General features: G+C 42.9%; 1 protein-coding gene across 2 annotated transcripts in view; it reads left to right on the top strand.

Annotated features, from left to right (window-relative positions):
* CIZ1 (CDKN1A interacting zinc finger protein 1) overlaps positions 1-13,843 on the top strand; it is a 63,803-nt gene that overhangs the window by 38,255 nt on the left and 11,705 nt on the right. For both annotated transcript variants that reach the window (XM_082263679.1, XM_082263678.1), the window contains exons 6-12: positions 579-645; positions 2,399-2,439; positions 4,731-4,771; positions 4,859-5,029; positions 7,783-7,916; positions 10,912-10,999; positions 12,623-12,736. In XM_082263679.1, the coding sequence (XP_082119805.1) occupies positions 579-645; positions 2,399-2,439; positions 4,731-4,771; positions 4,859-5,029; positions 7,783-7,916; positions 10,912-10,999; positions 12,623-12,736 (656 nt within the window). The remainder of the gene's footprint in view (positions 1-578; positions 646-2,398; positions 2,440-4,730; positions 4,772-4,858; positions 5,030-7,782; positions 7,917-10,911; positions 11,000-12,622; positions 12,737-13,843) is intronic.

Here is a 13,843-nt window from a genome sequence, read left to right as displayed (position 1 = left end):
CAAATGCAAGTTCTGTTTGAAGGTAAACTGTACTTTTAGTACAGTAGTTTTTAATAGTCCTTGCTCCCCTCAGTTGCAGCCTGCCTGGTAAAATACTTTCCTGCCCGTTCCAGGGATTTCACTGTGTGGTTCTGCGCAGTGCAATAAAGCTTTTGCATGGGTAATGCCCCAGCTGGCTACTCCCTTTTTTTTTTTTTTTCTGTGCACGCTCAGTTTCACCAGTCATTCCCATAGATGCACTGTGATCGGCTGGAGGCCGAAATGAGTGTTGCCCATCTAAAAAAATCAACATAGCCACAGCCAAAGTGCGCAGTAGGAAGACTAGGCAGCCAGGACATTTTCCTTGCCTTGGAATCAAAGGGGAGGACCCTAGCGAATTATGAAAGTTCACATTAAGATGCTGTGAATGTTATAACCGATAATTCTTTTGTTTTTTTTGGTGGTTACTGCTCTTTTAAGGAGATCTCTTATTTGCATTGTTTCCTTGCCCACTGTCTTCTTTTTTTTTTTTTTTTTTTTGTGACTAATTTTCTCCTGTCTCTTGCGTCCTGTGGACTTTCACAAACTTGTCATTGCAGAGGCCGAAAATCTAACTGAATGCAGCATTACCGACCCCCTTGAACCTTCGACCAAGAGAGCAAGGAGGTAACTAAAAATGCTCACCAAAATGTACTAACCCCCCCCCCCCCCTTCCATTGTCTCATGTTCTCATTTTCAGTTGTCTGAAGCAGCATAACTCCGCTTTCTATTCCTTTCATCTTTGTACCTAATGGAATAAATATGAAAAGAGCATGCAATTCCATGTTTACGGTTCAGCCTCTTAATTTGTAAGCCCCTGCTCTGTGCTTTTATTTTGTGTGCATTACATTTTGAGAGATTTGCCTGTCCCAACAAGAAGAGAGGAAATGTCTAGAAAGTAAGGGGCGGTACCCTTATGGACAGTTTTTCATATATATATATATATATATATATATATATATATATATATATATATATATATATATATATATATATGTGTGTAAAAAGTTTGGCCTATACATACGCTTTAAGTGCAAATAATTTTACTGTTAACTTCATTAATTGACCCTTTGTTAACCTTAATACTGATCCCTTCCTGCTTACCCTAGCTGGGTATTGGGGGCCCAGCAGGGATTAACCGCAACACCAATAAAATACATTCCATAGATCGGGTAGGGGCAAAAGTAACACAAAATCTTTACAGTAATTATTTTTAACAACCCCTGCTGATGTATCTCCACCAGGAAAAGGAATAATATTTTCAGTATTAAAAGGGTGTTTTTTAATGTTGTCTCAGTGGGTTGAAATACAAAAAACTGAACAATCCCCATTGTCAACAAGTGATGTTCATGCGGGGATCTCTCCTGCTGTTCTATTGTATGCTGACAGTGGGGCAATAGCAAAGGTAGGTGCACTTCTGTGACCCATAAGATGGCCAAAAATGCTTTTTCGTTTTAAAGGGAACCCATGCTTTGCAAATCAGTCAGGAAGCTTCCTTCCAAACGCCAACCTCTTCACCTGGTCTTCTGGGATTAGCATCTTTGTACCCATACCCCACATTACTCCCCTGGGACTTTAATGCAGCAATAGAAAAAGTGAAATTTATGTAAAAGAAAGCAGGTTTTATTTTAACAAAATCATAAAGTAAAAAACCTTCTCAAATATAGATGCTCTTGTGTAACCACAGGATGATAGATGTACACTACAATGTAATGGATATACAGTAAACGGATACTATCACTTTTGGCTGGGTAATGCATGTAGTAATCTATTCAACAGAATATCTTCAAAGCGTGTGCCCTGCCGGGGAAGTCCCATATGTTTCAATTGATCTACACAATCTTTATCAGGGGGATAGAAGAAAGTATCTAAATATCCTCAGTAAATCCCCAACAATTCTAAATCAGGGCCAGACAAAATAGATGACGTTGCATCAGATGTGTAGCAGCCTTGAGAAGCTCAGAGAAACCAAACCGAAGGAACCGCAGATAACATCCACAGCCGGCCAATGGGAGCGAATACCTGTGGCGAGAATCCATGTCCTATTTAATGAGATGTTTAGCATGAATTGGCACGCAGTAATTCTCAGACAAATGTGCAATAAAAAGCCAGCTTTCCATAGCTGTCAGCCTCAGGAGATACAAATTCCTGGAGACAGGCAGACTTTTTGGGAGCTCCTCTGTTGTCAATGACGAGTGTAAGCTGCCAGGTCACCCCTGGATTTTAATAATGACTCCTAAATGCTGTATCAGTTTGTCCTCTCATTAGCAAACCTCTAGGTGTTAGAAGTAAATATTTGTAATGTCACCCATCTGCCAGCTTTGGAAGAATAAATGTGTTCATAGCTGCCTTGGCTAACCAGTGTGTGTTTGTTTGGCAGCTCCCAGAGTGGTGCGGATGAGGCCAGCTTCACTGTAGAAGGTAAACTTAATCATTTTGGCAAGACACTATGTTGATTTGCTTCCCTTGTTTGCTTCTGTCTATTGGAATGCTCTCATCAAAGTGTGCTTTAATCTAAAATTCTGTTTAATGGAAAGGTAACTTGTAGCAAAAAAGTAGGAGATGCAAGCAATATTCTCTTCTGAGCATTAGTTGCCTGCCTCTTGTTTCAGTACTTGGGTCAGTCAGCTGGAAAAAGCATGCAAAATAAAGTGAAGTCAGATCTCCTAAATATGCTTACTTGTGCCAGTCAGTCCTTCAAAGTACTGAAGTTATTTGAGCTGTGTGAATGTTCCAATAGCCATCTTCAGAGGGGAGTGTTGACAACAGCAGCCTCCATGATCTCTCATTACAGCATTACATTGAAACGTGGGTGAAGTGCAATTCAACATTTGTAAAGCACCATTGATATAAAAAGGCCGGCACCTCTCAGGTACTCAGGCTTAAAGACATAAACCTTCCTACCTGCATAAAATATTGATCATGGTATCCTTTACCATGGCATCATCCTCACACTCCTACATCAGCAGTTTGTGTACGCATATGAGGCATGGCACTGCACAGGTTAATGCATGACCACTGTTTATGGTTTGAGAACCAACATTTCCTGTGAAGAATCGTATATTCCACAATCCCTGGGAAGAATCCTATATCCCACAATCCCTGGGTCTCCTGTCATGTGCAGGTGAGAGTTAAACAGTTAGATCTGACACAGCCACAAGCAGGCAGAGCATTCAGACACAGAACATTCACAATGCAGTAGGAAAATGTTTTATTACATTAGCACTCCCACATATGTAATGCAACATAGATTGGATGGCAATGCATGCATTGGACACTGTCCCAGAACAGGAAGTTGTCTTCTTTGGTGAATAGGAGCAGGCTAGCTGTAGAAATACATGGACCTAGTGGAATTGCGCAGTCATACTACAAACTGCTGCCACAACATGTGAGCCCATCATTACAAGGTAAGGCAAACAAACAGCACAGGGGATAGAACTACACGAATACCCAGTTAAAACAAGAACATATTGAAAGTATACAATGCCTAATACCCACAAAGCCCAGGGCATGCTGATAGGGCCAACTTTTAATCCTAAAATTTGCATATCACTTTCTGCTTTTCAGCACAGTGATGCATGGTCTCATTGGAGAATAAATAGACCTAAGATGGGGGAGGGTTGGCATCTTAAACATGGGAGATGATCAAAAATCTGGGAGCCTAGGCATGCTCAGTAAGAATACGAATATTGGGAAGCGCTTGCTATTACATACCAATGGATCTTATAAAGTCTGAATGATGGGTTTCTTTTAAGGGTTCATTTACACTTACTTGGACTTTAACACACATTAAAACGCTTACCGATTCAACATGCTTTGTTTGATTCTTCCATGATGCTTTTTTGAAGCTTTAATGAAGCTTGGCAAATGCCCTGTATGTGTAGATTTTCTATTTGTTTTAAAGAGGCCCAGTAGAACTCTGGCTCAGTAGTACACCCACTTAACAGATCCCCAGCTCATTAGTACACTCAATCAGATCCCCCTGCTCAGTAATAGCCCCAGCTCTGCTAATTCTCTGGTTTTCTGATCCTCTCTCTCTCCAGTCCCTGCTCACCTCCTGCTATATTGCTCCTATGCTGCTCACCACGTGACCTCTGCTGGTTTCTCCTCCTCTTTCTGTTCCCTGCTCATCTTCTGCTATTGCATTCCCATGTTGCACACCATGTGCTGTATGCTAGTTTGCCCCCCCCCGCGTTCCTGCTACACAAAACCTGGGAAGTCTACACCAGACAATTCCACAATATATACATATGAAACGAAAGTGCTGATATGCTGCTTGATTTCCCAGGGCGTCCTGAGATATCTCATATCTGCCTGCAATACCTCCAAAACCAAGCAAAGTGAACACTGAATAAAAGACCCTCTAAACCTTTAGGTGCCCTAAGCGAGCATTATATTAGACATCTATGAAGGCTTTAAGCACCAAGAAAGTTACATGGGGCATAATTTTGAAGCAAAAGTCCAGTGCCACATTGTAAAGCAAACCTAAACGAAAAAATTGGTGCCTAGAATAAATGTCTTTGCTTCATATCGAGCGATTCTGATTCTGTCCTGAGATGGATTCCACCTGAGACATATGTTGCTCGAACCATTGATTTCAAGCCTAATTATCTTTTTATAACCTTGTTCTTAATTTTTAGTAGTAGTAGCGCTCTGAATATTTGTTTTGCTCATGTCATGGTCTCTTATTCCAGGGACAGCCGAAAAGGGAGCTCTTGGTGAAGAGCGAAGTGTGGAATCTCAGTCTTCTGAGGTAGTACAAGTTTCCATAGATCATCTCAAAATCTGTATTACTATTTTTCTATGGCTGCGATTACGGAGCTTGTTTTCTTCCTGGCAGGGGGTGAGCGGAGGACGTGCTCTGAAAGTGACCATCCAGCTTCGAAGTGAAAGTCGTACTACAGCTCTACAGCCCGCCTGTCCTGAGAAGAACAGCACAGCCGGGAGCTCTGTGCAAAGTCAAGCCAGATTCTGCTGCTATGTGTGCAAAACCAGCTACCACAATCTACAGGTACTAGTATATTGTACCTTCTGAATGCTGCTGGAAAGTGGCTTGTCCTACAATGACTGAATGACTAACATTTTTCTAGAGCAGATTAAGCCCAAATGACCTTACAGAAATTAGATATGCTATCAGATAGACTTTGTACTAGCAGCCTTCATTTTCCACTCAATAGCAGACCTGGTCACACTTTATCATTCTTCCTACCTAGGAGGTAAACAAAGTGAACCATTTGGTCTGAAAATTTCTGTTTTTATACTGATTTTTATATATTTTTTTTCACAATCTATATGTGTACACATACACCATCTTTTGATTTACATTTAATAAAATTATGGGATTTTTAGATCAGATATGATCTCTCATTAAAACCTCCTATGGAACTGTATGAAGGGAGGGGGAGTAGTTGCCATTGTAACGCATATGTTTTTTGTTTTAATTTCAGTTTAAGCTGCTAAGATTTGTAAACCACAACCATGAAAATGGTAATGCCTTACTGGGGATTTTTTTTTTGCCTTCCTCTGGCTCAACTGTGGGTATAGCATTGTTGTATATGTATATAAGGGTACTTTCACACGGGCAGTCCGTATTTCATCCCATTTTTTTGCGGATGAAATACGGACATAATACATGTCAATGGGATTGCGGATGACCATCCGATTTGCGTCCTTTCCTATCAGTTCCGTTTTTTGGAACGGAAGAGAACCCTATTTTTCTTCTGTTTAAAAAAAACTGCTGTCAGTGGTGTCATCCGCTGACATCTGCAATCCCATTGACATGCATTATCTCCGTTTATCATCCGCAAAAAAATGGGATGATAAACGGACATACGGACCAGATGACACAAGTGTCGTCCGTGTCCGTAAAAAAAAAAATGCTGGAGCGAATCAAAAACCGGTCCGCCCCGTGTGAAAGGACCCTTACTCCATTTTTTTTGTGCAGGGGGGAAAAAAAATTCCCTCTAGGTGGTATACATTGTATGGATTTTTATAACTTTGCTGCAGATTCCTGCCTGATTCTGCTCTGAATAAATAATGGCTTGTTGAATGCAGAGTGAATCTGAATGGAAGTTACTTTTTCATTTATTTGGTGCACTTGCAGTGTTCTAATGAGGAAAGTTGCAGGGCCATGCGTAGTTAGTAAATTTGAATAAAGACACCAGTCCCATCTACTTCTACCTGAGCTGGGTCTGCATCCCTTTAAATAAGACCCCAGTCCATCTACTTCTACCTGAGCTGGATCTGCATCCCTTTAAATAAGACACCAGTCCATCTACTTCTACCTGAGCTGGGTCTGCATCCCTTTAAATAAGACCCCAGTCCATCTACTTCTACCTGAGCTGGGTCTGCATCCCTTTAAATAAGACCCCAGTCCATCTACTTCTACCTGAGCTGGGTCTGCATCCCTTTAAGACCCCAGTCCATCTACTTCTACCTGAGCTGGATCTGCATCCCTTTTAAATAAGACCCCAGTTCTACCTGAGCTGGGTCTGCATCCCTTTAAGACCCCAGTCCATCTACTTCTACCTGAGCTGGGTCTGCATCCCTTTAAATAAGACCCCAGTCCATCTACTTCTACCTGAGCTGGGTCTGCATCCCTTTAAGACCCCAGTCCATCTACTTCTACCTGAGCTGGATCTGCATCCCTTTTAAATAAGACCCCAGTTCTACCTGAGCTGGGTCTGCATCCCTTTAAATAAGACCCCAGTCCATCTACTTCTACCTGAGCTGGGTCTGCATCCCTTTAAATAAGACCCCAGTCCATCTACTTCTACCTGAGCTGGATCTGCATCCCTTTTAAATAAGACCCCAGTTCTACCTGAGCTGGGTCTGCATCCCTTTAAATAAGACCCCAGTCCATCTACTTCTACCTGAGCTGGGTCTGCATCCCTTTAAGACCCCAGTCCATCTACTTCTACCTGAGCTGGGTCTGCATCCCTTTAAATAAGACCCCAGTCCATCTACTTCTACCTGAGCTGGGTCTGCATCCCTTTAAGACCCCAGTCCATCTACTTCTACCTGAGCTAGGTCTGCATCCCTTTAAATAAGACCCCAGTCCATCTACTTCTACCTGAGCTGGGTCTGCATCCCTTTAAATAAGACACCAGTCCATCTACTTCTACCTGAGCTGGGTCTGCATCCCTTTAAATAAGACACCAGTCCATCTACTTCTACCTGAGCTGGGTCTGCATCCCTTTAAATAAGACCCCAGTCCATCTACTTCTACCTGAGCTGGGTCTGCATCCCTTTAAATAAGACCCCAGTCCATCTACTTCTACCTGAGCTGGGTCTGCATCCCTTTAAAGTAAATTTAACCCTTGGGGAGTATCTCACCCTAAATTAAATTTTTGTTGCTGAGTAAGCCTAAAATCTAACTTGGTGCAGACTTTTGGGAAATTCGGTGAGCCAAACACACAGGCAGAAAATATTTCTTCTGTATACCAACTGTGTGCAGAAGGCCTCCCATGTTGCCATATCACATTGAATTTTACAGAAAACTGCAGCACTGTAGATTGAAAAAGGAAAGATGTGACAAGGAAAGCTATGACAAATTACATTACGGTTGTGTAGCAATTGTATTATTTTTTTTGCCGTGAGTGGAGCTGCCTTTTAAGTAATCTTTGGAGAATAAAAAATGCGAATTAATTGTAAATTCCAATGTGCTTTTATAAAAGTGTTCTAGGGTTGTGCCCTCCTACTATTTTTGTTTGAAGGACTTTTAAACCTGCTTCAGTTTCATTTAGTTTTGGAATGTGTTTTCAGAATTTCCAGTCTCACCTGGTGACAGCACAGCATCAGCATAAGATCCAGGCGATTGAACATCTCAGTAATGCCTGTCTGGTAACCCTTCTACCCACTGCCAGGGAGAATCAAGGCAGCATTGGCAACAGAGATGGGTGAGTGACAAATAGCACTGTAATTCGGTTAGCATTTTTCAGATATTTTAAGTACAGTGATCATCTGGATCGATGGGTGTGAACTGGAGACGCGTGCACGCACACCCTTTTCCCACTCCTCCACTGGTCTGCACTCACACTGGCCAGGCCTGTAAGCAAGCGTACCAAGGCACACCTAAATTACTGCTGCCAACCAGACCACAGTGATCCCTTCTGTGCTTGGTCATCCATGTACAGTTCAGTGCCCAGGCACAGCCTGCTCTCACACTGAAGCGAATCGTACCAGACAAGTGAACCAGGAAGGGCTTAGTGTACTGTGCCCGGTACCACCTCTTCCATATGGTCCCGGGCACAGTATACTAAGCCCATTCCTGGGCACTGTTCAAAGCAGTTACACCACACATGACCAGCACCCCGGGGGTGAATAATGCCTGGACTCTGATAAAACTGCCTTTGTAAATGCACCCTAAAGTGGTAGTAAATCACAGCTTGGACACTTGTACCTACAGATAAGCTTATAATAAAGCTTACCGGTAGGTACAAGGAATATCTCCTCCTAAATGTGCACTGTTTAGGAGATAATCATTGTTTCTGCAGCTGGTAACCTCATTGGCGCATGCACTTTAAAAGGGATGGCATACCCATGCCGTCCCGTCAGATCTCTGTGCCAGGGGCGTGACTCCCATGCGCAAGTACGGGAATGACGGTATCGTGGTTGGTCATTCAAGCTGCCAGAGCCCACAAAGCAGAAGGAAGACAGAGTGAAGAATGCAAGCCCTGTCGGCTGTGACAGTGTGCCGATGGAGGGCTTTGTTTTTATGCTAGTCTTTCATAATGTGCTAGTATGCAATTCATGCTAGCATATCATGACCTTGTCTTGCAGGGACCAGATTTATTTATTTTTTGTTTTACATTCCATCAGCCTTTACTACCACTTTAAAATTAGACCCTGCTTCCTCCTGGTGCTAGGCTCCAGCTTCTGTCAGTCAACTGTGCAATGCCAGGATGTGTGCTGCCCACTGAAGTTCTGGCATGTGACAGTTGAATGACTGAACTGAAGCTAGGTGCCAAGAGGCGTTGGGCTTAAGGAGAAACTGTCATGAGAGAATTATGCGGGCTGCCATTGTTGGACTCCTGAAAATGCTGGTTGTTCGGCTTCAATACCTTTTTTGGGGTCACCGACTCAGAACGTGCGTGCTGTGAACAAGTATCAGAAAAGCAGAATCAAAATTTTTTTCTCGGGTTTGTTCCAAGTCAGTTACTGTGAAAGCATTGAAGCATAAACGTTACAGCTAGGCAACTAGCACCTCTGAAAGTAGAGGTCAGCAATACCATCTCGCGTACAGTATTTCCATCCTGGCAGATTATAGTTGTTGAGGTTAAATGAAGACAATAGTCTATCCAGTTCAACTTGTGTAGGTGTGTGTGGCCGTAATCATCTCTCATACCCCTGAATGTTCTGATCCTTGAGATGTAAGTCTAAGAGTCTTTTGAAAGTAGCCATACTTCCCGCAGAAACCACCTCTTGTGGTAGAGAATTCCACAATCTTGTAGCCCTAACAGTAAAGAACCCTCTGCGTTGCCTGAGGTTAAAACACTTCTCCTCTAATTGCATTGTATGCCCTCGAGTCCTCCTGCAATCCTTTCGACTGAATAGCTTTTTTTCTATGCTGAGATCACCATTGAGATTACTTTTTTCATTTACCAAAAAGTTGCAGCCTTGTATCCAGAGGGCTCCACAGAATACATGGATCAGCTTGAAGACTCTCATTGACGGTGGAGCACGGACTTCAACAAAACTGTTAATTTAGTAACACATTGGGCCAGGTTGGGTTCAATTTATGGCTTGTAAGTTCGATTTACAGAGGAGAATGGATTCTGCCAGGTGTTGGTAGGCACTGCTGGGATCATAAAATATGGCTGTAGCGCACCATGTGTTCTACCGTTTCTGTGATTTTCAAATGCCTACATAAAATGTATTCATGCCCAAAGCAGCTCTTTTTAAAACAATCACTCAAAATCACAGGAAGGTAGGTATTTGCATGTTGCAGGATAAGCTCAGGTGTGTTCAGATACAAATCCATATCTACCTGAGCTATCCCACCAGAAAGCTGTCACTGCAGACAACCAGTCATAAGCAGCAGAGGATTTTTTCCCCAAGCTGCATGTATACAAGAGGCATGTATATGTGCGGCTGCAGGGCAGGGAAGCCTGCACCACTTGTAAATGGCTGTCCCCAGTGACTTCTTCCTCGTGGAATGGCTCCGGCAGGTTTGGACTCGTATCCAACTACCCCTAAGCTCATCGCCTGTTCAAGATACAGCTTGAGTACGTGGCATTTACATTTTTAGGAAGGTGAATTCTGAGAATACATCCTGTTTATATCTACCCACAGGTTTAGAACTGAATGACCCCTCCCCCCACTGTTAACACCACCTACAACCCTGGACATACATTGCTGAAAGGAAAACTGACGACGTAGCTGAATTATGATACTTGCATTTTAAACACCTTTTAGCTTGGGTCTCCAATGATGCTCCTATAGGTTTACTTTAAGATGACCTGTTCACATTATACATGCCCAAAATGGATTTCTGAGATAGCGGGGGAATGGGTTATTTCTGTGTTGGATCTCTGGGACCATACCCTCAGCACAGTTGTAGAAGGCGAATCTCGACTGTTCAACTAAACTTCACGTGACATTTACAGAAAATCTTTTCTAAATATACTTCAGAGAGGAATTAATTCACTAGCAGGTACTCTGTAAATAACTGATTAGAACACTCTTTGGAAGATGTTCCATGTATATAAATCGAGGAGAGACTAGGAGCTTGGCTTGGCCTCTCACAGCTGTGCCAGGGATGGGGGTGGAGGTTTCCAGTTTGGTCAATGCAAAAGAACTTGGTGGTGGAATCAAACCCTGTCACATGCCACCGAAAAATGAAAATTGGTAGATTTCTTCTTCAGAATAATCTTTCATATTATTCACTTGCAGTAAAAAGAAGCAGCTCAGATGGTGCAATGTCTGCCAAGTCCACTTTAGCTGTGACCTCATCAAACACCGTCGGACTCAGGAACACAAGGTTTGTAATTCTCACTGTTAGGATGCACTGATACCAGATACCAAGACCAAGAACCGATACTTTTTCTCAAGTAGTTGCCAATTTATTTTTTCGCCATTTTAATTGCAGGCAGTTCTTTTGTTTACTTCCAGCTGTCAGCTGATGAGTCGTCGGTTAAGGACGTGGTGGCCTGTTCACAGCCAGCTATAACACGGGCGAGGGTGGAGGGTAATAAAAAAAAAAATACATAATCGTGTTCAAAACGATTGTGTGTGTGTGTGTCTGATTCAGACGCGTTCCCATACAGTGAGCTTGTAATTCGCACCAGAACTGCACTGCAGTGTTCAGAAAACCCACAGGACTCTCTTTAAATTTTGCACTGCGGATTCACCGCATATATGTTAACAGCTACAATAGAAACCAAAGTTATTTCACATGTCATGCGAGTTGGAAAAATGGGTCTCAGTAATTTTGTATCAGCAAATACTTGAGAAAGTATCGGTACTCCTACTTGGTCCTTTAAAAACTGGTAACAGTGCATCCCTATGTGGTATTGTACCGGTTATTGAGCTATTTTGCAGCTATTTGTAATGCTAGCAGAAATTTTAAATGCCTGTTGATTTTTAATAGCGTTCAAAACCAGGACTTCGATGGATTTTGTTTCCTGAAACTTGCTTATGTATTGCTTGGTATAACCTCAGTAATATGGTTTTTAAAGCAAACTAAAACATTTTGAATTTGAATTTCCAAAACTAGTCTTCCTTACCTTCCAGAATGTGTAAAGCCCAAAGAAAAGCAATCACCTGATTTTAACAATGCAAGAGACCTAGGGGGGTGTGGGGTTTGTGCTAGGAGTGAGGATTTGGGAATGGGGTTTTGTGCTAGTGGGGAGCTTTAGAGGGTTGGAGCAGGATTCGTGCTAGAAGTGAGGATTTGGGAATGGGGTCTTGTGCTAGGAGGGGGGGATTGAGGGGGGTTGGAGTGGGGATTTGGGTATGGGGGTTTGTGCTAGGAGGAGGATTTGGGGGGGGGGGGGAGTTGAATGGGGTTTGTGCTAGGATCGTCGATTTGGGAGCAGGGGGGTTTGTGCTAGGAGGGAGAATTAGGACGAGAGAAGAGTTACAACTTAAGATCACTAAACTCTGCCTACATTTTAGGGCTTGTTCACACCAGGTGCAGTGAGGCAACACGTGCAAAATCACATGTTTTCCTGTACCATACAAAAACATGCTGCCTTTTTTCAGTTGCACGTGGGTGCCATTATTTCTTAATGACGCCCCACGCATCTAGCAAATGTGTGCAAGTTCCCCCCCCCATTATAAAATGCAACTTGGGTGAACACACAAAAAAAGCCCATCTTAGGATGCACCACCTGGTGTGAATGAACCCTCAGTGGTGTGCCTCGGGATTGTGCACAGTTCTAAAGGGTGCCTTAACTGAAAAAATATTGAAAAACACTGGTCGTGTGTGTGTGTGTGTGTGTGTGTTTTTTTTTGTGAAAAATGTAAACCCACATTAGCCTGGTAGAGGGGCTCATCTGTACTGCTATTTGAAGGGGTTCATCTGTACTGCTATTTGAAGGACTCTGAGATTGCCATACAAGATATTACTGACCTGTGCTGACGCGCTGCCCTTCCTTTTCAGATGGCAAAACGCTCCCTAAGGCCTTTCTGCACAGTGTGCAGCCGCCACTTCAAGACTCCACGCAAGTTTGTAGAGCACATGAAATCACCGGAGCACAAACAGAAGTCACAGGAGGTAAAGAGGACGATGATGAGTTAGGAAAGCTCACTTATGCTGCCACAAACTTTTAATTGAGCAGGATTGCAAGTATACAAAGATAAAGCGGGTGGAGGAATATGGAGAGCCGGGTAGAGCAAATACAGTTTGAGTAGGGTGGCTTTTGGATTAGCTCATTTAAAGTGCCTGCCTGAGGAATTATATTAAAAATGTAGTGTCCTACACTGGTTAAAATAAAGATGTTGTCCCACATCTGCAATACAGCACTGATCCTCTTAACAGGTTGAATTCCATCCACTTAAGGCTGATGCACACAGGCTGGGTATCGGCTGGCTTAACAGAAACCGGACAACATTCAGCCAGTGTGTACATCAGCCTGTCCTGCAGAAACCTGCTTAATGCTCGCCTTCTGTCATGCTGGAAAACCAGTGGCTGTGAGCACGAACCAGTGTGTTCTGGCGGGGGCAGCCCGGATACCTAACCCCCCCCCCCCCCCGGTCAGAACACAGTAACTCAGCGGGGAGATCGCTGTACTAACATCTTAGTTAGTACAAGGAGGGCCTCCGTTTTTTTTTTTTTTTTTTTGCATTGTCTGGTTGGGTGAGCGTAAAAAAAAAAGCACAACTAGTGTGTACCAGGCATTACTGTAGGCCCAGGGCTTCAAGGACCAACTCCCTGGGCTCACACCACATTTTCACACCCACCGCCAGAAGATGACACTCAACATCATGCAACCGTACTGAAGACCCATGAAACGTGTGTGTACGAAAAATTAACTAAAGTGTGCAGGGCAACCTAGAATTGAGCTTTGTTAGCACGTTTTTAAGATTAAAAAATACACTTTTTTTTTTTCTCTCTACAGTACGTAAAATATATATATATATATAATATATATATATATGCAGGCTTTGCAAATCACAACACACTAAACTACCTAAAGCAGTTTTCCTAAAGAATACCTTGACCTTTGCACCTATAACTGTCATATGCCAAAGAAGCCAGTCCTTTTTTTCCTATATGCCATTAGTATCTGACTGCTGGACAGAAGAAGGATAAATTTGTACGAAGAGTGAGGGCCGTGCTAGCCCGGGCAGAAAGTACAGTGTAAGCCAGCCATTGTGTGGA

The sequence above is a fragment of the Pelophylax lessonae genome, assembly GCF_965119305.1.
Source record: "Pelophylax lessonae genome assembly, chromosome: 7".
In the NCBI taxonomy this organism is placed as follows: domain Eukaryota; kingdom Metazoa; phylum Chordata; class Amphibia; order Anura; family Ranidae; genus Pelophylax; species Pelophylax lessonae.
The sequence above is the reverse complement of the archived record's forward strand: the minus strand, read 5'-3'. Positions and strand labels throughout refer to the sequence as shown.